This window comes from Sceloporus occidentalis, unplaced genomic scaffold, assembly GCF_023333645.1.
Source record: "Sceloporus occidentalis isolate IW3139 unplaced genomic scaffold, rSceOcc1.0.p SCAF_174, whole genome shotgun sequence".
NCBI classification, from domain to species: domain Eukaryota; kingdom Metazoa; phylum Chordata; class Lepidosauria; order Squamata; family Phrynosomatidae; genus Sceloporus; species Sceloporus occidentalis.
Genome location: NW_028317154.1, coordinates 1,579,080 through 1,600,456, shown reverse-complemented (window position 1 = coordinate 1,600,456; position 21,377 = coordinate 1,579,080). Strand labels below are relative to the sequence as shown.

Below are 21,377 nucleotides of genomic sequence, written 5' to 3'. Positions count from 1 at the left end.
TGGAGCGGAGCAGTCCGAAGAAGCACAGTCCTCAAGAAACCAGAAAAATCAAGGGAGGAAACAAGCAGGAAAACCAGAGACAGTCCAAGACTTACCTCCCTGAACATAATAAGAGACATCCAGAGAGCATGAGAAAGAATAGGATACAGCATCAGAGAGACCCACCGGGTGTAAGGAGACCCTCAGTCGTATAAATGGAAAGGGAAGAACTCACCCTCAGCACAGCGACACTCGTACCCGTTGGGTCTGTCCACACACTTAGCTCCGTTTTTGCAGGGAGTGCTGGCGCACTCATCTATGTCGATCTGACACATGGAGCCCGTGAAGCCTGCGGGGGAAGAAGGTTATTAATACAGTTTGCTGGTCAAAAAGCATCATTCATTTATCATCAGCAGATAAACATAACTTCAAGCAGGGCTTAGCTGAGATAGAAAATCCTACAACAGCATCAATTTCCATCTCCTGAACCCAAGCCTTCTAAGCGTGAGGAGAGCATCCCAACAGACCACCGGTGGTGATGTTTCCACCACATTCTGTCCCGTTTTAAGGACCATTTCTCCGTCGTATGTTATACTGGCTGTTCGGACATTAATATGTGGGCAGTTCCAGGATTTTACAAGCACTATTTATTTACCTTGCCCACAAGCTCCCCGCACCCAATCTGACAACTATACACATTTGCCAGGAATACACGCAGCTTCAGAAACAACCCCGGTTAAGAAGAATAAATACTCTAAACTGTGAAAGCAAATCATGAAAGTAAATCCCTGGAACCTATTGACCGTATGAGAAATATGACTCCGTAGAATATTTTATTCCATCTTTTCACCTCAATCTACCCCAGAGCTTCTCATTCTTCGCCTACACTCCTACAGACTGCGCTTCTTTCACTTGGCTTCGCTCGCTCCTTTGGGAGGCGAAAGGCATTTAGAGGAATAATAAAACCCAAAAGTCTTCTGGCAGGAGAATATTCCAATGTTTCCAGAAACGTACATTACCCCAACCCCCTTATACTGTAAACCTCAGCCCTGTAATAGCTTAGTCCATCTCCGGGACAGAAACCCTCCAAGCCTTTAACTCCTAAATTACTAAAAACGTGTAAGCCTCAGCCTACGGACAGATTATGCCAACTCAGCCATTTGACTGACCAGCCGATACCGCGCCACTGGCACCTCTGCAGCCTTTTTTTTGCCCATTTTGCACGTTTTCTTCCCATATTAAAACATTCTATTGACGTCAATCACATGACTCGTTATTCTGCATCCATTACTCACCAGTTGGGCAGCTACATGTGAATCCATTAACCATGTCCTTACATACTCCTCCGTTAACACAAGGGCTGCTCTCACACTCATTGACGTTAATTTCACAGAATGTACCGCTGAATCCTAAATTAGGAAAAGCAGGATTAATATACATTTTTTTTTTATAACCCAAGAATAAAACTTTACCGGATTCTTTACGGCAATGCCACGGATTTTCATCAATCAGCATCTGGCTGGATGATTAAGACCGAGCCACTCTGTTGCATACAAAAGGCAGCGTCTAGCAGAATGGGCTACAATAACAGAGCTAGATCATGTACAAACGGCTCAGACGTTATTTTTTTGCTTTAAAAAAAATCTGCTTTTATCCAAATTATTAAAAAATGATTGGCATCTCTCACCTGCCATACAGATGCAAGTGAATTCTCCAATACGGTCCAGACAAGTGGCATCATTCTGGCAAGGGGTAGACAGACATTCATTCACGTCTGTCTCGCAACGGGGCCCGGTATATCCCCGGCCACACTGACACTGGAACGAGCCCTGGGTGTTCACACAGCGGCCAAAGTGCTCACAAGGGTTAGCACCTGAAGACAGAGAAGATGTCATAAGATAATGCATCCTAATCCTTTGACAAATCTTCCATGGATCCCATTAACGCCAACACATTCCAAAACCTCTTACAACATCCCCTCATTCACCGCACCGCTTCTCAAACTGATTGACAGCAACACGGAGAGTAACAAGGAGAATGCGTTTAAACCAGTTCGCAGCAGTTATTTGGGGGAAGCAGTTCTAAAAATCCTGTGCGTTACAGATTGTACGTTCCCAGTGTCTAATAAATCAGAGGCCGATCACACGTCTGATGTGCCGTGCCAGGCTAACATTAAGAACGAACAAGCTCACAAAAAAGTGTATGTATATATATATAATATATATATATATATATATATATATATATATACACACATATATCTCTTTAGCCCCCTTGTAAAGAACTAACCAGTCACCCCCACTACTCCTGAGATCCTTCCATCATAGAACCACAGAATTTGATGGTAGATGAGAACAATCCAGCCGTCTAGTCTGATGCAGAGACTCAAACCCTAATCAGTCCTTGGTCTCGTCTAGATTCAGGAACCCTATGCATGTTTAGCTTCACCACCCTCAGACCCTCCGGTTTTAGATTATGTGTTCTAATATTTCTCACCCTTTGAAAAAACCTTCCCCCTGTACTTTATTAAGAGCCTTTATTTCAATGAATACACCCACATATCGATTCCTTAGACTTCCTGCCCTGCAACCACCTGGACGGGCGTCCATCACACCTGCTGATCACTGCTCACACCATCTACCTCCTCCTACAAGGTCCACCACCAAGCACTCATTCTTTCCCCAGTACCCTCCACTCTAATGGTTATTACTGGGCTGTCACAGCATTACTATAGCGCTCACCAATGGAGCACTCGTCCACATCTTGATCACAAGCTCCTCCTGTAAATCCCGGAGGACATGTACAGATTGCCCGACCGTTGACCGGATTAGTGTCACAAATGGCATCTTTGTGGCAGGGATTACTGACGCAGGCATCTTCCAAATGGCACAAGAGACCTGAAATAACGAGAACATTATAGTCATCTCTAGTCACTATAACACAGTTCTCACTATAGCCATCACAAAATTAGGAATGTCGCTATGGACGTCCACCTCACTCCCCAAACCTACGCACGTACCAGTCTTTCCCATCGGGCATTCACAGAAGAATGATGCTACACGGTCATGGCAGGTGGCCCCGTTGAAGCACACTGCAGTGGCACAGTCATCTATGTTCTCACTGCAGCTCTCCCCCGTCCAGCCATTCACACACACACACGAGTGCCCCCCTTGGATATTGAAGCAGGTTCCACCATTGTGGCAGGCATTAGGCTGGAGCTGACACTCATCTACGTCATCCGTACAGAATTGACCTGTGGAAAGGAGAGCCAGTTAGATATTTTTGCAGTCCAAGACCCATGACGTATGCAAGGTGGCAAAACTATCTAAAGATACAGCCTTATGTGATATTTATACAGAACTTCCAGGTACGATAGCATGAGAACAATGTGCAAGAATGATTCGATTAGCACAACACTGCTAGGTCACAGGTACGGTAGACTAGATACCGTAAACACGTGGCGACCATAACTAGTGAGAGAGAGGGGCTGCCCCCACTCAAGTGATTTATGAAGAGGGGTCTAGATTCTCCGGAAATTTCTTTTTCAAATTTTAGAACGGGGCCTAAATTTTGTTTAAACTGGGGGGAGGGGATGAATGAATAACGAATTTACAGGAGAACTTTAATTTGACTATTACCCATTTAAAATAGTTTACATAATACAAACAGACATTATTGTATCTGTTATATGTTTTGTCTGTTAGAGTGTTTGTTTAGAAGACTGGGCTGAGATCAATCCTGCCTCGTGATAAACAATAAAATTGACTCAGTCTTAATCTCTCAGGGTAATGAAAGTCCTTGAGAAGGGACTTCAAAAGTACTTGGGGCAGTATATTGCAAATCTTTTTTACCCTCATTACCTGCAGTGTATGATGCGTTATGTATACATGACAATGTATGTGTATATTTTGCCCATGTTGGACGACAAATCTTTCAATGCATCTTTGTCCAAACCCTCCTTTTAAAGATCGGCATTGGGAATGCGGCACTCACAAAGCTTTTCCAGTTGACTTGGTCCTGAATCACAATTTAACCGAGAAAGCCGGCCTCAGGGCACAGGCATTATTAAAGTTACAATGAATGCTGTTTACGCCAAAAAGGTTCCACGGCTTATTGTGAGAGTCAAATTACCAAATCTGATATTCCCATGGGTGGGATAAGTCACATTACGAGACCCTAAAAGCTCAAACCCAATGAGACTCAAAGGTTCATCCTAACCCGTTTGGGGATTTCACATTTTAGGTCATGTATATATATGTATATATATATATATATATATATATATATATATATATATATATATATATATAAATATTCTTAGACTGAATGTGATTTACGGAGAAAGTTGTCACTCACCAGTCCATTCTGGAGGACACTGGCAGTTGTAGGTGTTCACACCGTCCACACAAGTTCCACCATTCATACACTTGTGCGCTGGACAATCATCCACGTTTACCTCGCAGTTTAGACCTTCAAAACCTGCAAAATGGTAATAAAAAGTTCCAATTAATGTTGGGGTGAAACATATTAAGGCACAATTTGGGATACATTCTCCTAGACTCCCACGACACACTTGGTTCCACTCACCTGGTAGGCAGGCACACTGATAGGTGAGGTCCCCTGTCTGCCTGCATGTGCCCCCATTCAGGCACTGGGAGGGGGCACAGGGCACATAGATGGCTTCACAAAACTGCCCGGTGAAGCCACTAGCACAGCGGCAGCGGAAAGAGCCAGGGGTATTGAGGCACTGCCCTCCATTCTGGCAGAGACCAGGGGTCCGGCATTCATCTACATCCACTCGGCAGCTGCGGCCCTGGTATCCCAGGGGACACGAACAGTTATAACTTCCATTCCAATTGGTACAGCGGGCACCATTTTCGCAAGGGTTTGTGGCGCAGGCATCTATGAGAGAGCAATCTTGCCCTGTGGAAAGGCAAGTAGACATTTTATCAAGAAGAACGGGTGGGAGGTATGATCTGACCGTCAGACTCCCATATTGTTGCCCTGGCCGAAGCCATGCACTCACCTCTATAACCTTTGGGGCAGCTGCACTCATACTGCACAGTGTCACCGCGGATGGAGCTCTGGCACGCTCCGCCATTAACACAGGGTGTCGGGACACAGGGGTCTTTAAACTGGCAGTGCTCTCCGATCCAACCCACAGGACATCTGCGGACAAAGATAAACACGTTGTGACAATCACAAAAATCAGCAAAAACAAATATAAAACAAATTCAAAGTAGTAAAGCAAGCTGCTGGTGAAGTTTTCTTTTAGTAAATACCCTCAAAATATACTTTACAAAATTAACTATTAAGTAAAAACGTAAAAAGGGAAAACAAAATGCTTAATGGAGCCTTGTGTAAGAACAAGCAGAACCGGGGTGTGGCAATTCATTGAGCAGGAAGCTTAGGGCAGGACGACAAAAACAAAATGGCTGCCCGCATGGGATAATTAAAACATTTAAGAATTTAACAAGAAATATTGCATAGGCAAGAATATTAGTGGCCCCTGGTGGCTTGCTTTGGAACCAGGTGGATTTTTATGGGGTATTGTAAGTTCTAGATAAAGGCCAGGCACTTTTTGTTTCAGAACCCACACATGTAGCCGACACGCCGGCCCATGAGGCACCTTTTAGAAGTTTCCATGTGAATGGTTCAAAGCTGCGGTCCATTGATTACAAGGTCTGGTAACCTTCAAAGCGACATTTCACAAAGACATGTTCAAGCATGTGACACAAAGACAGTTAAGCTAATCTGCCATCTTTTTTCCTCAAAACGGTAATCAGACAAGAACACACAAAGCTTTCTGGAAGTCTATTTTGTTGCACTGGCAACGTCGTTCTACAGCCTATCAGTGCCCTGTCATTGTGCCACATAATAGGTTAATTTTAACCTTTTACTGACTTCTTAGAGCTCATCTTAATGTTAGCGTGATATACGTTTCATTAATGTATATGTATTAGCTGCCGCAAGCGACACCGTATGCACGAGTTCCTCTGAAGACTTGAAGCTAGAGGACCACCGTTTTATTTTAGAAGGCACAAAATACATTTCTCCTGGTTGACTCCCGCCCAAGCTGGTGTATAAACTGTTATTTGCGTATTTATTCCCCCCCTGTCATTTGTGACACATTTCAGTAAACCGTTTGATACACTCGGCTGCACTACACGGTTCAGTTTACCGTAGCACAGGACTGCTTAGCTGGAGGCCGCCGTGCCGGATGTGGCCAGAAAAAAAGGCCTCATTTATAGCCCCGGTATGGCTGAGAAGTCCACAAGAATTTATTAAGGGATGACGTTATGCCAGACGGGTTGTGCCCACCAGCATATGAATTTTAAGCATCTATAGCCCACCCAAAATAAAGCACCACGCAGGCATAGAACATTAACCCAAACGCTGGGTGGAAATGTGGTAGAATCACAGAGATGCCTGCGCTGGGGGGGGTCATGTTCTAGAACAGGGGTGTCCAACTTGTGGCCCTCCATCTGCTGCAGGACTACATCTCCCATAATGCTCGGCTAAGGGGCTGGCTAAGGAGTATGGGAGATGTAGTCCTGCAGCAGCTGAAGGGCCACAGGTTGGACGCCCTTGTTCTAGAGTGTCCGTGGCTTGCTGCTGAGAAGCGCGAGAACTTTACAAAGATTAACCTTCAAGCGTATATGGTAACAAAGTATATGTAAGAGTTTCCCCAAGAACTAAATGCCCCCATAAGCTCTTGCCCCAAGTACTCAAGGGCTTCTCTCTGGTATCTAGACTCCTAAGGACTAGGATCTCTTCAGGCCAAAGAGTTAACCTGGTAAAGAAATGTTAAAAAAAGTTGGTGGCGGAAGATTAACCGCCCGCCCAAATTCCTTGGTCCTTGAGACACATCATTGAGAATCCAGAACAAAAAAAAAAAAAGGGGGGGGAGAAAAAATAAATACAGGAAAAAGGGAAATAGAAAAGGTGGGAAAAAAATCATTATAATAAACAGGAACGGAACACGAATAGAGGAGAACGTGTGAAAAAAGACAGAATTAAGTAAACAGGAAAGAGAGAGAGCGAAGGAGGGGTGTGAGGAAGAGCCAGACACGGAACAGCTGGAACATGTTAACGAGGGAACATAGTAACCCGTTACTGGCGCAAAGAAAAATACCATTACTCAATCATTCGAGCCGTGGGCCGCCGCGGTAAAGATGGCTGCCAAGAGACGCCGAGCGGATAGAGGTATTCACTGCGTGTCGCACCCCGACCGCCTCGAGGTCTAGAACGAAATGTTTGGGTTGTTGTTTACGTTGGCGATGTAGATGTGGGACCTGGAGGGACCACTTATTGGCTTCTCACCGCTGCGGGTGTAGGAGCGCCAGAATTGCCGAGGTTATCGCGACTAGCGATACCAGCTCATCATTAGAGGTGTTGGTCAAAAAAGTCATGAATATCAGCAAGAAACGAAAAAGTTAAATTATCACAATCTGTGAACATTTGCCGGTGCTAAAAACGTCCGATTTGGTCAAAAATCAAGAGATTAGAGAAAATACCTCAATGGTAAAATTAAAGAAATTGATAAACAGAGCTCTACCGTATACTGCACTGAATACCTGGAACTGCCGACGTTGCGCATAAAGGGGAAGAGAAAATGACATGAAAAACAAAAACTAGACATTCTAACCCCAAAATGGCAGGAAGAACGTGAGATTAGCACCCAGTGAATAAGCGGGCGCTGCGAAAACGGCAGTTGAGATTGGGTGTCCAGAATACACCGATTATCTGGATTTGAGGTATAGAATAAATCTGCGCGCCAACAAACCATTTCAGAATATCCACAGCGCAGAACGCCGGGAATCCAGAGCGCAATATGCAGCGCAGCGGGCGGCCAGAGTTTACAGAACGCTTTACTCATCCGGAAAACCCTAAAACAAATAAAATGTTCTCCAAATTCCGAGGAACGCTCTGCACGCTGGGAAGCAAATATCCAGAGCACACAGACTACTAATTAGCCATCTTGAAAAGCAGTTGGCACGCCGCAGCCCTCGGGGGATACAGAAGGCGGTGTTTGAGTATTTGGGGTGGGAGGACACACACACACACACACACACACACACACACACACACACACACAAAGATAAAGAAAGGAGAACTAAATTGTATCAAAACTAAACTAAAAAAAATAATAAATAAAATGGGGATATTCATGGGCGACTTTCTAGAACATTTCGGAGCCAGTGATCTAGAGCATAGATAATCAACTGCTTATCCAGAACTATTTATCCAGAGACTTTCATTAAGGTTCTAAGAGTGATCTTATCACTATAGTAACCAACAGAACGAGCCATTCTATTGGTTGCCATGTGGATAAATTGAAACTTTGCACCAAAACCGGAACCAGCGATCCAGAATGCACCGAACCGCACCAATAACCCAAAGCATGCTTGGAATAAAATGATCAAGAAGACACGGAGTGATTTCCACCTCCGAGCCGACCGATCCGGAGACCAGAGACCGCCACGAAATCCAGAAAGACGAGCTAGAGCCCGTCAGACCGCGCGGAGAGGGGCCGGGTGTGCGCGGCTGACACACTCCAGACTGGCAGGGGCAGGTGGTTAAATCTGCCCAGATGAAAACCAGATGTTCCGGCTCACTCTCGATTTCCCACGATCCCCGCAGCTGCCCCCCCCCCCCCGTGAGACAGCTGGAGTTAAAACATAATTCTAGAAGAGGGGAATAAATATTTTAGTTTCACCCCCTCTCGCTCCCATTACCAGAGACCATGCACATCCGGAAGAAATAATAATAAAAAAGGATACATTGAAACTGTCTTGGAGAATACAGACACGGCTGCTGGTCGGTGATGGCATCGCTACAGCAGGACATGAGTCCGTGCGCACTCATACTAGAAAAAATATAAATACTAACTCATTTAATAAAAAAAGGCACCGATTTGACCCAAATTTCTTTTAACCCTCCAAAAATAAAGTACAAATTTTGGATCCCTGTTTTTCACTTTACTGAGAGAGTGGTAGATAAGTGGAGCAGCTTCCCAGCATATGTGGTAGGGGCCAAAACAGTGAGGGAATTTAAACACGCGTGGGATAAGGGTACGGCGAGACCGACGACTGATTAAGGTCGGAGTCTATAAATCAAAAAAAAAAAAAAAAAAGTTAATCGAAAAAGCAGAACACCCTTGACCGGTCTCCAGCTTGACCACAGCTATTATCCATCAACACGCATGTGACGGGTGCCGTATATCCCTTTAAATGAAAGACAAGTCATTTTCTCATATGAAGCGTCTTTTTATTAATCGGTTTCGACGATGAAGGCCACCTTCCACCCGCACCTCCCTGCTTTGCCCAATAAATCCGTCGGGCAATCCCAAGTAACGATGGAACTGGTTGAATCCATCTGTTTCCATAACTAGTTAAAGGGACGCTCCAGCATCATATACATTAAATACATAGAATAGCGGAGGGTTCCATTTAAATATTTGCCGTGCCCCCCTTGCAAATGCAGTGCAGGGATTTATGGTATGACCTCATATGCATTTGACCCTTTCCACAGGTGTGGGGGGGGGGGCACCCTCGCTTCTAACAGCCAATCAGTATTTTTTCCCCAGGACACAGCTAATTTGTACATGTTACAGGGTGCTCACTGAACCCTGCCCAAAAAAATAAAAATAAATCTAATTACTTGAACTATTTTCATTTTTGTCAGTTTGGACTTATTATAGCCTGCTGTCATGTGACGGAACAGAGGGTCCCAATAGGCAAAAAAGAAATCTGTTGCCATTGCAGCAGAATGCCTTCTTCACAAGAGCTTTTGTTTAATATTTTGTTACAGGCATCAAAGAAACACAAGTCTGCTGAATGTTTTAAATAGGACTCCGTTAACGGTGGAAACGAGATGTACACGAAGGGTCTCGATATTTACAGTTTTTATATATAGAAGAAATGCCCATCTCATCTGCCTTCCATTAGTCACAGCTGTTAGTGTACATTCATTCACTGTAGTTACCTAGTTATAGCACATGCTTTTAGTTTGTGGAGATATTTGGTTTAGTTCACCCAATCAATGAATAAGAGAGAGAATGAAAGACATGAAATGAGAGAGAGAGAATGAAAGACATGAAATGAGAGAAAGAATGAAAGAAATGAGAGAGCGAAAGCAAGAAATTGGAGCTTATTTTACTCTGTAATCACCACGCAGGTGCTCAGACATGTGAAATGGGTAGCGTAAGGAGCCATTTTAAGTGTCAGCCCGTCAGTAAAGAGACTCCAGCGAGCAGCGGTGCTCCAATTAGTCAGACATAAGACGTCTTGGGCTGTGCTGGCTGGCATACAGATCTCCTCCCCGCACTCCATTCCCCGCACCCTTAGCCACTGAACCAACCCGTCCGACAAGTTTCCGTCGATTCCCACGGCTGGGTGTTTTAACTTAAGTTATTTGTGCTCTTTGTGTTCCGAGTATTATCGGTTTACTCATAAAAGCGCCTACATCTTCCACGGTGCAGTACAACGTGCAAACACTAACACACAAAAGGAAAGAGGGCTTCTGCTCCGAAGAGCCAACAGTCTAAAGCAAGAGCAGGGGCGGAACTCCAACTCCCACAAATCATAAGGCATTTGGAGAGCAAACTATTTATCAGGGCTGTCCTCTATCACCAACCATCGCTCATGGGGTATGGTCATGGAATCCCTGTGTATACAACTCCCACTACCTCGAGTCAGGTTCTGCTAGCTGTAAACTATATCTACACAGTATTGTAAAGGATTATTAAGGGCACACGTAAATCGATGATACACAAACATACATGTAAATATTAGCACAGACACGCCAAATAAAAAAACACACACACAGACAGGAATACCGGGGGTAAATGGGTAAAAAGAAACAAGGGGGGGGGCAGGGCATAGCTTAATATTGAAACTAAATGTCTGGCACCCGATACCACATCAGTGGTGAGCTACTCCAGGTATCCACTACCCATTCTGTACACAGGAACTACACCTGAGCCCCCTCATGTCCCCCTGTTTGTGGCCCTTCTTGTTTTCTCAGAAACCTGTTGTCTCCCAAATGTTATAGATTTCCTCGCTATTGGCGCAGGTTTCCCTCCCACACGTCTCACCGGCGCGGCCCCCCTCTCTGTACCTGTCGGGCGCTCCCTGCTGCCGGCGTCTGCCTCCACACACCCAAACAACCTGTTCTACTCCTTCTGAGGAGCTTCGGCCTGGGGGGCAAGGAGCATCCGACAGACGTGCGGGTACAGAGCACAGAGAAACCGTACCGTATCAACCACTTCTGCTGAAAGACTGCTGCACTTATCCACCACCCTCTCAGTACAGAGACATTGCATTTAAATAGGTTTACTTCTTCCACGCACTTTAAGGGCTCCCGGTTGGTTTATAACTACGTCTAGCTCCTAGGCATTAATGCCACTTACAACCCCTGCTTCAGAAAAGAGGTCTTATCACCATAGCAACCAAGGATAATTTCCTGATGACAGGACCGTGATAAGGCTCCTTTTAATATCACCTTTATTTTACACAAAGCATTGTTTAGAAAAGCACTTTATGGTACCCAAGATGTGTGGGATTATTTGCCCCAAGTGTATAGCCGGGGTCGGGCCGTCCCGCCAAAACTCTTCACAACGGGCTGGTTCAGGTCAGACTGTCACTGAGTAAATCTGGAGCGGCTCAGAGAGGCAGGAATGTTGTGGGGCCACAATCGTGAATGTGAGAATGAGAGTGAGCATGAATGTGAGAATGAGAGTGAGCATGAATGGGAGAATGAGAGTGAGCATGAATGGGAGAATGGGAGTGTATGTGTAAGTGTGTAAGCGTAACTGGTGTAGGAGGGAGTGTGTGTGAGCACGAGTGTGTAAATGTGTTAGCAAATATACAGTGAGTGTAAGCGTGTGTAAATATGTGTATGTACTGTGTGTGTGTGTGTGTTGAGGAGGGGTAAGAAGCCAGTGTGGCCACTTGGCTATACTTGCCCCTGAGCCAGCCCTCCCCTGCTTATAGGCACTCAATACACTATATAGCACACCAGCACAGACAGACAAGACGCTCGCCTCCCCGAGACGCCATTACTTACTCGCAGATGGCTTCTCCATTGGAATACATCTTGCAGCGGGCTCCATTTTGACACGGTCTGTAGGAATCCGCACATTGAAATCCTGCAACGAGAGGAAATCACGTGATTAAAGACGGTGTTGACCCCACGCAGAAACCATTACAGAACAATTCCCCCCAGCCCCCCCCACCCCCGAGCGCGGGTTCCGTGTGTCCCCCAAGGGGCCGGCGGGTCAGGTTTCAGAGAAACGCCTCAGGAATGAAAACAAGGAGTCCGTTTCATTTGGAGCCGGAATAGCCTCTCCTTTAACCCACTCCATGCCATGGCGGTGAACACATTCGCACTTTCCTGTCTATATGTGATGCTTAGAACACCATATTTCCCAGCATGCACCTGACCAGCTCCCCCTTACAAAATGCAAAAAGTTTAGCCTCTCCATTTAAGAGGAAATATAAACCAGGAATAAAAACGGGGTCGTATTTAATAGGTGGGGGGGTCCAAAAAAAAAAAAAAAAAAAAAAAAAAAAAAAAGTAAGAGTAAAACCGGGAAGCGGATTCCAAAGCCAGGATCGCCGCTATGGTTGGATCGTTAAGATGGTCGGCGACCAAAGTCATCTGCGGAGCTCTGGAAACGCACGACGCGTAAGGTATATCGCTCACGCTCCAGCACTGAACAGGTTAACGCTCGCTGCTTTTATTGCCAAACGCACTTGAAGTGAAGGGTGCGGGGCCCTCTTTTGTGTTTCGCTCTGCGGGATAAAAGAAGCCCTTGTAATGGCACCGGAGCGAGGCACAGCTGCGAACATCTGGACACGGCTAGAACACGAGAGCGGACCATTGTATGGAGATATAGGAGCGACGGGCCAAACGTGGCCCCATCAGATGTGTCGGAGATCCGCTGAAGGCAAGACCAATACGGAGTAAAGGCTTATTGGCTTATTCTATCCCAAGGTGCCGTTCTGGAGTCCAACCTCATCCATCTCATGGACCGTACACCTCTTTGGGACCTGAACCACTCTTCTGCCCCCTTCTTTTCTAGGAGCTCAGAACGTTTGCTGGGTATGAGGGTATCAGTGTTCTACTGCCATAAAAGTCACATAGAACATGGGTTTCTAAATGACCACGTGTAACAAAATGCATTCGATTATATGAGTTTAGAACAATTAGTTGTCAATAGGTCACAAATTCTCAGGTAAGCAACACGTGGCCCTGAACAGGGAGCAAAAAATTACAGAACGTCGGTGTTAGAAGACTGCCCGGTAAACAGAAAACCCGGCTACTTTGGGGCTATAAGCCCACAACTTAATCCAAAAACACAACCCCAATCCACACAAACAAACACTGATTTCCCCGCGTCTGCCTCGGCACTCATGCTAGACGTTTGGGGTAAACGTGTTGGCCCCCCAATCAAAAAATGTAAAGCGAGGGCACGGCTCAGAGACAAAGGACAGCTTTAGTCCCCCAAAAACACGTCATCTAACGGTATATTTCAGGGACGTTCCGAAGAAATCCTCGACATTTATGATTAAACATAATCAGGTTTATTGGTTTCGTTGAAAGGTTTGGGGGCCATACAAAAAAAACAAAAAAAAAACCCCACACTCGAGGCTCCTCCGCAGTGCCTTTCGTAGATATTACTTTTGTATCCGGAAACAGCCCCGGGTAAGCAAAGTCTACATCAGTACTGCGCATGTACGGCTGCGTTCAGATTCATGCTTTCAAGAAAAACCATCTAGAACTTTCAACAAATGTGAAAGTTTAACGCCGGATTTCAGAACCGTACTTCAGGGCGGCCATGTCTTCTGGCCAGTGGGACACTTATTATAACTCATCAGTCCCAACTACATCAGGACAGATAGCACGTATGACCCTGTGTGTTGGCTAGGACGGTAAATAATTGTCAAAATAACATTTGGTGTAGTAGCCAAAGACGATGGCTGCGGCCCTCTATTCACTAACAAGTTGCTTGCCTCCCCCCCATTAAAGCAGCCTCCACTCGGCCCGGACCTTATCTACCAGAACAAATAGACATTAGAAAGGAGGCCAAAGTTTAGGAGGGGGCTAGCTGCCAGATCCCGGCGCTCCACATGTCCGACATGCTTTCTCCATGGGGTCATCCAGGAAATCGGCGGAGATTTATTCCTTAAAAAGGGATTTTAATCACAGCTTTTGCTAAAACGAGGCCACCACGGAAAGTACCGCGTCTGCGAAAGGAGAGATATGCCTTGGATGTGGCGCGTTCGTTGGGCTTTCGCATACCTCGACTCTTGTCTGGCAGACAATTACAGGAATACTTCGTCTATTTGAGAATGTCACAAAAAAAAAAAAAAAAAAAAAAAAAAAAAAAAAGACAAATAGCCGTTAACCAGAGCTGAAAACAAACACAGGACACAGCCTCCCCGCTGAAAATTATTATTATTAGAAAAAATTCAAAGGGTTTTACATTTATTTATTTAATTAAAACAAAAAAAAAAAGGCTAAATAAGTAATAGGGGCAAAAAATAAATAGGGCCAAATAATGGTAATAAGTAATAAATAAATAGGGCTAAATAAAAGGTAATAAGTAATAAATAAATAGGGCTAAATAAAAGGTAATAAATAGGGCAAAACAAACAGTAATAAATAGGGCTAAAAATAAAATAAATAAGGCAAAATAATGGTAATAAATAATAAATAGAGCTATATAATGGTAATAAGTAAATAAATAGTGCTAAATAATGGTAACAAATAGGGCAAAAAATAAATAGTAATAGGGCAAAAAATGGTAATAAATAATAGAGCTATATAATGGTAATAAGTAATAAATAGGGCAAAATATGGTAATTGACAACATAAGAAAAACTTTTTTGTACTTGCAATGCAAGACATAACTCAAACAGAACTAAGAGTTGGTCCGCCGGACTCATTGATGCGGCGAGAAGGATTGGCGGCCGCCGGCGACCCGGATTCCGGACGCTGCCGCCAAACACTTTGTAGGTTGGGTTAAAAAGAAATAAAAATAATAATATTTAAGGAAAGCAGTAGAGACTGTAAGCTCGTTTGAGCCGGGCCCCCCTCACCTGTTGTCTCTGTTTGTCACTTTGTTATGTTACATACTACTTGTTGTTATGTCCGGTCTACCCATTGTACAGCGCTACGGAATTTGATGGCGCTATATAAAACAAATAATAAAACTCCCATAAGGCCAGAATTAAAGCGATATTAAGCATTTTCAGACTGAAGAGAGTGATTGAGGTTGGCACAACGCTTCTCTAAATGACTTCTTGCCACCCGCGTTCTCCGTCTGACAGCACAGGGGCCGGCAGCGTCCAAAACCCGGCCCCAGACAGAAAGTGCGAGGAAGCGATCGGACGCGTGCTACATTTTTCTTGTGTGCGCAAACCTTACTTGCCACGTAAATAAGGTTTTCCTTAACGCCTGCCACCGATTGGCTGCTTCAAGCAGCCAACTAGTGCCAAGAGCCGTCGGACCACAGAGGAGGAGGGCTGCTGCAGCTGCAGAGCTGGAGCTTCTATCTCATCTAAAGTTTGGAAAAACAATCTTAAAGTGCTCAGAGAGAGTTAGGGTTACTCACTGTACTTTAATATGCATTGTTCTTTAAAAGGGGGTGTCTGACCTTTAAATGTAAAAAAAAAATATAGATAGAAAACCAAATAAATACTTTTTCTCCTTTTATGATTGCATACATTTTGCGGGGTGTCTTCTTACCAGACTTCCTATAGAAAAGGATATAGTTCTAGCTGTAAGAATGTCGCCGTGAAGAGGAGCGCATGTTTGAAGCCCTGTGGTTATATTAACACCGCCTCTCTCTAATTGGATCACAATAGGGCTGACGTACTCACGATCCCATCTGAAAGGCAGGTATGTGTCTAGGATTTCAGGTTAACACAAACCACAAAACCCAAACCCCACCCGTAATTTTTTGGATCCCCGTAAATAATCCGAGGAGGTGTGACATTCCCACGGTTCCCCACCCTTAAACAAAACAGAAAAACACAGGGTTTTTTTCTTTGTGCCGGGGGGGGGGGATAATGAAGCCACATATAAGGGTCAGAGTGGTGGCCTATAATGGAGGATTGGCCACATTTTACTTAGCCAATCTTGCCCAATAACATCTACAAATCACAACCAACTAAATGTATCTGGTGTCTAATTCATGCACACAAACACTTTTCGGCACTTTTCTGCTGATCACACTATGGTGACAGAATGCCATTAAGATAAGCAATCATGGCTGCCAGCACGAGGAACCAAAGAGGGTTCCTGCCATGAAAAGAGCATTCACGTTTTCCCAAGAAAACTACCATAAAAAGTTTTTATTTCAACATTTTATGTCGTTTACCAAGTATTAATAGGCATAAAGTTTAGTCTAGAACTAAAGGGGGCACCAGAAACCTCAGCACATATTCTAAAGCAGATGCCAAAAGTTACCAGTCTAGTATTTTTACCAGCAGGCGATAAAAAAAAAATAAAAAATATATATATATTATATATATGTTATTGGTGGGGAGAAGCTTCAAACCAAGAGGAAGGTTATTGAGGGATTAGATGGGGAGGAGCGTAGGATTAAGAAGACGCACTTATAATGAATGAAGAATGATTTTACTGATTATGAATGAAGAATGATTCTGTAACATTAAGACAAAAGTATATGATTTCTTTGCGTCGCGTTACCGTAAAGTCTGCGGGATTTACTATCCGGAGTAGTATCCATAATGGAAAGTAGAAGACATAGGCACAGCTGTGGCTCTGACCTAGACCCACCTTCATGCTATAAGGCTGGATGAGGATGTTCGGAGTGGCAGACCACACTCTAAGGAATGCATAAATGCAGCCTACCCCTTGGCTGGCGGAGGGATTAAATACGTAAACAGTGAATTTTACCCCAAAATTTAAACTTTATAACCTCCTGGAGTCCAAGGCGTGGGCGAATCCCAACACCACAGGCGCCTGTAGATAGCGAAACGTGGTTCCCGAGCAGCTCCTCTCATCGTGGCGAGTCACGAGCGCCCAGTCACGCGACATTTCTTTGTATCTATTTATTTACCAAGACAGATCACTGGGTACACGGATTGTGAGTAAGCCTGGAATAGGATGTGTGCAGCAGACGCACCGCACTGGATGTTGTAATTCATTATGCATATATGCATATATCAGAGCTATTAATACACAAATTATTACATATATATTTAGATTAATCGATTTTCCTTAAAATGCGGGTTACCCAGGGAAGTAAAGTTCTATACGTTAGGTCATATGTAACATAATCCAACCAGTGACTTCAGAAACCGTAATTTAACTTGTCAGCCTCCCTTCCGTAAGAGAGTCCGGAAGTCCGGAGTTCACTCTTTGGTCCACGTATTTAAAGCCACGCCAGAGGCCTCTTATATTTTATTATGTTGCCTACAGCGAGACCCCGGGCATCACAGGAGACGGAGGAAGTGATGGAAAGCCCTCAAAAGTCTTTTTTTGAAGAGGGTGCACAAATTCACAAGGACCCCCAATTCTTGCCCAGTAAACCCTGAAACCGCTAAATCTGTCATCCAATGAGCCTACACTATCAAAACCTTTGTGCTTGGGTTGCGAAGGTGATTTTTCATTTTTTTTATTTTTATTTTTTTTTTTACACATAGCGCCATCGTATTCCACAGCGCTGTACAAACATGCACTGCTGGACATATTCTGAATTTCCATTATTTTCCTCTAATAATGGTGATAAGGAAGGACAGTCATATCAATCCAAATGCAGATGAGTCTTTAATAGAAGGTGGTATCTAGGATCTCAGCAGTCTCTTCTTCAGAGACCTCTGAGGTCCTGAAAGTTTCTGTGACATTGGGGGGTATTCTCCATCTAAGACGCACATATGACGGCCACCACGTTTTGACCCGAAGACCATCATATTATTTCAAAGTACAACGACACATACTGCTGTTATCTGGGTAACTACAGACAAAAAACTAAAAATAAAAAATCAACTGTACTTTTTTTGTATTTGTAGAAAAAAATAAATTAAAAACCAAACTTTATACAGTTACTTCCATCGATTATTTTTAAAACAATTGGAAAAAAAAAAAAATGCAGAACTCAGGACTTTTATTCAATAGATTAAAAAAAAAATAAAAAAAAAATCTTGGTTTAGATTGCAGTACAAAAGGAGATGGATATACATGTATAATTTGTGCAATGGAAAAATGTAATTGTTTGAAAAATAAAATTAATGGAAGTAACATTTAATTTATTTTTTTTTTTTTTAAATTGAACTTAAATCTTATATTCTGCCACAAAAAAAAGTGAGCAGTAATATTAAACTAAATCTTTCATTTTTAGAGTTTGGTGCATCTTCTATTCAATTAGACCCAACTCTAGCAGGTGCAGAAGGATGGAAAGGGGGCAGACCGCGGGGCTCACAGATAAGCTTTGCAAACGCCGTCTCCGCATACATCTGCCCCATTGTTTTAACGGGCTCTGGCTCCCTGGCATATGAATATTCAAAACCAATGGTCCATCCTGTGAACAGAACTGTCCTAGATTGTCAGGGGGCTACGGCCTCCCCATGTGACCCCCTTCTCCTTACATTTGGAAAGAAATGATCAGACAGGCTTGCTAGGGGGGTAGCGGGAATTAGCATACCCCCCCCCACATTTTTAAATGAATCTATTTAATGGAGCTCCCTCCCCCCCCCCCCCATTTTTAAATGAATCTATTTAATGGAGCTCCCTTGCCCCCCCCGCTCCTCTTTTGTGTTTGGGACTGTGATGGAAGGGGGGGAGGCATCCTAGCAGTCTGTACTAAAACCCATCATCCCTCTTTGGGTCAGACACGTCAAATCCAAATGAAATTAAAGGTCTCGGCATGTCACAAAGCAGCGAGGGCCGCATTCCTAAAGTCCAGCTCGACAGAAGAAAAAATATATATAATTCTATACCACATTCAGACAACTGAAGAGAACCAGAGTCGAAATAAAGCCCGTGGCCGTCAGCCTGGAACACTGACCCGAGTTTCACGCTCCAGTAAATCGAAAACTTTTTTTTCTTCATTTTCTCTTTTTTTTTTTTTTTTTTTGTTAAACCATCAAGTCCCATGAGTTTTTCAGATTGTTTCCGTATGAAAGCACTTTGTTGTCTGACAAACCACAAAGGCTACTTGATATGCATACAAGTAACAAACCGAGGGGTAACATTATTAATCACCTATAATAACTATCAGAATTTTTTTATTTTTTTTTTATTTTATTTATTTTTTTTTGTAAAAAAAAAAAAAATACAAAAAAAATGTACCCTCACACATTCCATTATCTTATGCATTAACATGCATATGATAGAGCGTTGGATATCTGAAGCATACAAAGGTCTCAAATAAAGGGCGGTTTATAAATACTTTATTTAATGCAAATTAAAATATTTTATTTTCATGTAAAGCACTATATAGTACAACATTCAGGATGGAAACCGGATAAAACAAGGAACGAATGGGATTCAATGCAAAATAATAAATGACAGTTTAACACAAAAAGTGATTCTGAAACAAATTGGTTGCTATGGTGATAGAACCACTTCGCAGAATCAAACTTTGGCCTTGGTCTCATGTATATAGAGCAAGTCCGATGCTAAAGGAGTAAAAGCTTAGCCCCCGATGTCTGCCCCATTCCCCCCCGCTTTGGTCTCTGAACGCACTTTATAGAGGATCCCCGAAATATTTTGAAACGGTTCACAGGAAATCGTGCGATCGCAAACGGGTTTTCTCTGTTTTAACGAGCGCGAGCGAGCCTCTCATTAGTGACGAACAAGAGGAGCTAAAAAGAACAATTCTTATTCAAATCGGTAAAAGTGTCGCCATAAAAACTAATTGCCCCCGCCAAGTGCTCAACTTTTTTTTTTTTTCTTTTGTCTTTTAGCCAAACGCTACGCCACGCACTACCTTATCGCTTCGAAGAAAGCAAAACGAAAGATGTGTTTTAATCTAAAATGGAAAAAAACCACAAGCTACAGCGTTACAAATAAAAAGACTGAAGTACAGCGAGGCCCGAGTGTCCTGGCGTTACAAGTCACTTCGAGATCTCGCCCTTAGACATGGCGGGCAGCATGCCTACTCGCAAAACCCTTAGTGCCAACGGCTTAAAGGGGCATCCCGGAGGCGCAAGGAATCCCCTCTGTAAGTACTTTATGGAGAAGCTACCGCTCTGTAGCTGCAGCTTCCCACCCTTCCATGCTTTGACTTTGCGCACCACTATTTGGCCGTATGAAGACCCCCCCCCCATTCAGAGTGCGACAGTAAGTATATCATGTGTCAGGAGATGTGTTTGGCCAAGCTGGTCGTTGGTTGGGGGTGGGGGGTGTCTATAGAATCCCTCTATGCATTTGTGAAGGGCACACCACAAAATGTAAAGGCACCTCTCAGCCGTCATTTAATGGTGCAGAAGTTTCCTCACAGACCTTCTGTGGCCAAAAGCCACCCCGACGACGCTCTATTGTTTATTACACGTTTGTGTGATAAGAACTTCACGTGTTTGTACGGTCCTTGAGAATTAGATAACATTCCTTAAGCCAATACCTAAAATAAATATCCGGCTGTCAAAACATATTTCATGAAAACCCTTTTCTGTTAATGTTGCCATGTTGGAGTCTTCAGTCGATGGCGACACCTTCCACCGGGCCAACATAGAAAGAGATCCGAGACACCTCAGAGGTCTCGACAGTTTAAGGGACTCTACAAACTTCTCTAGGCTAACCTAATAAAAGGTATCACTTTTGACCAAAGACCCCCATATAACAAAGTTATATCAATTTTCCATCTGTTGCTATTAATTGCCACTAAAGCCCTCAACTCTGAGATACCGGCCAGTACGAATAACCTAACAGATATAAGAATAGTTTCTGAACGACGCTGTGACTTGGAGACCAGGACACTTCGAGAAGACTTTGATGGGCTTGGGCTACATTATTCTGTCTTGTCTTGCTTGGTATGTCGGAGTCAACCGTATTCTTTATTGAGTAATGGTGCAAATTTAGACCAATTCACGTCTCTCTCTATTTGAAGAACGATGGAAAGGGCATGCGAGGTCCAGTATGTATGTGTAAATCAGCACGGTAGAAGCTCTTGTGCCGAGGGTGGCTTCGTTATGTCTGCCCCATCCTGGATTAAGATTTCTCTGTTGGGTCTGGAGACAGAGTGAAGTAGTCTAGAGGGTACGTGAAGTATGCGTTGAGGGTATATAAAGTATGCTTTGATGTAGCACAAAGCGAGATGAAGCGTAGGGGTAAAGGTTTGGGGGTTTTATGTTTGAGGGTGGGAACCACAATCAGAGAGGCTGAAGAGCTTAGTGGGGTATAAGGAAATGTTTGTGAGGGTA

The 21,377-nt window shown here is 43.8% G+C and overlaps 1 protein-coding gene across 1 annotated transcript in view; it reads right to left on the bottom strand.

Moving 5' to 3' along the window:
* LOC149279245 (uncharacterized) overlaps positions 1-21,377 on the bottom strand; it is a 46,230-nt gene that overhangs the window by 11,119 nt on the left and 13,734 nt on the right. The window contains exons 3-12 of the mRNA XM_089501446.1: positions 12,738-12,843; positions 12,049-12,130; positions 5,006-5,148; positions 4,567-4,902; positions 4,336-4,458; positions 2,999-3,232; positions 2,721-2,876; positions 1,667-1,852; positions 1,275-1,388; positions 215-328 (exon numbers count right to left, since the gene is read on the bottom strand). Coding sequence (XP_089357572.1) covers positions 215-328; positions 1,275-1,388; positions 1,667-1,852; positions 2,721-2,876; positions 2,999-3,232; positions 4,336-4,458; positions 4,567-4,902; positions 5,006-5,148; positions 12,049-12,130; positions 12,738-12,843 — 1,594 coding nt within the window. The remainder of the gene's footprint in view (positions 1-214; positions 329-1,274; positions 1,389-1,666; positions 1,853-2,720; positions 2,877-2,998; positions 3,233-4,335; positions 4,459-4,566; positions 4,903-5,005; positions 5,149-12,048; positions 12,131-12,737; positions 12,844-21,377) is intronic.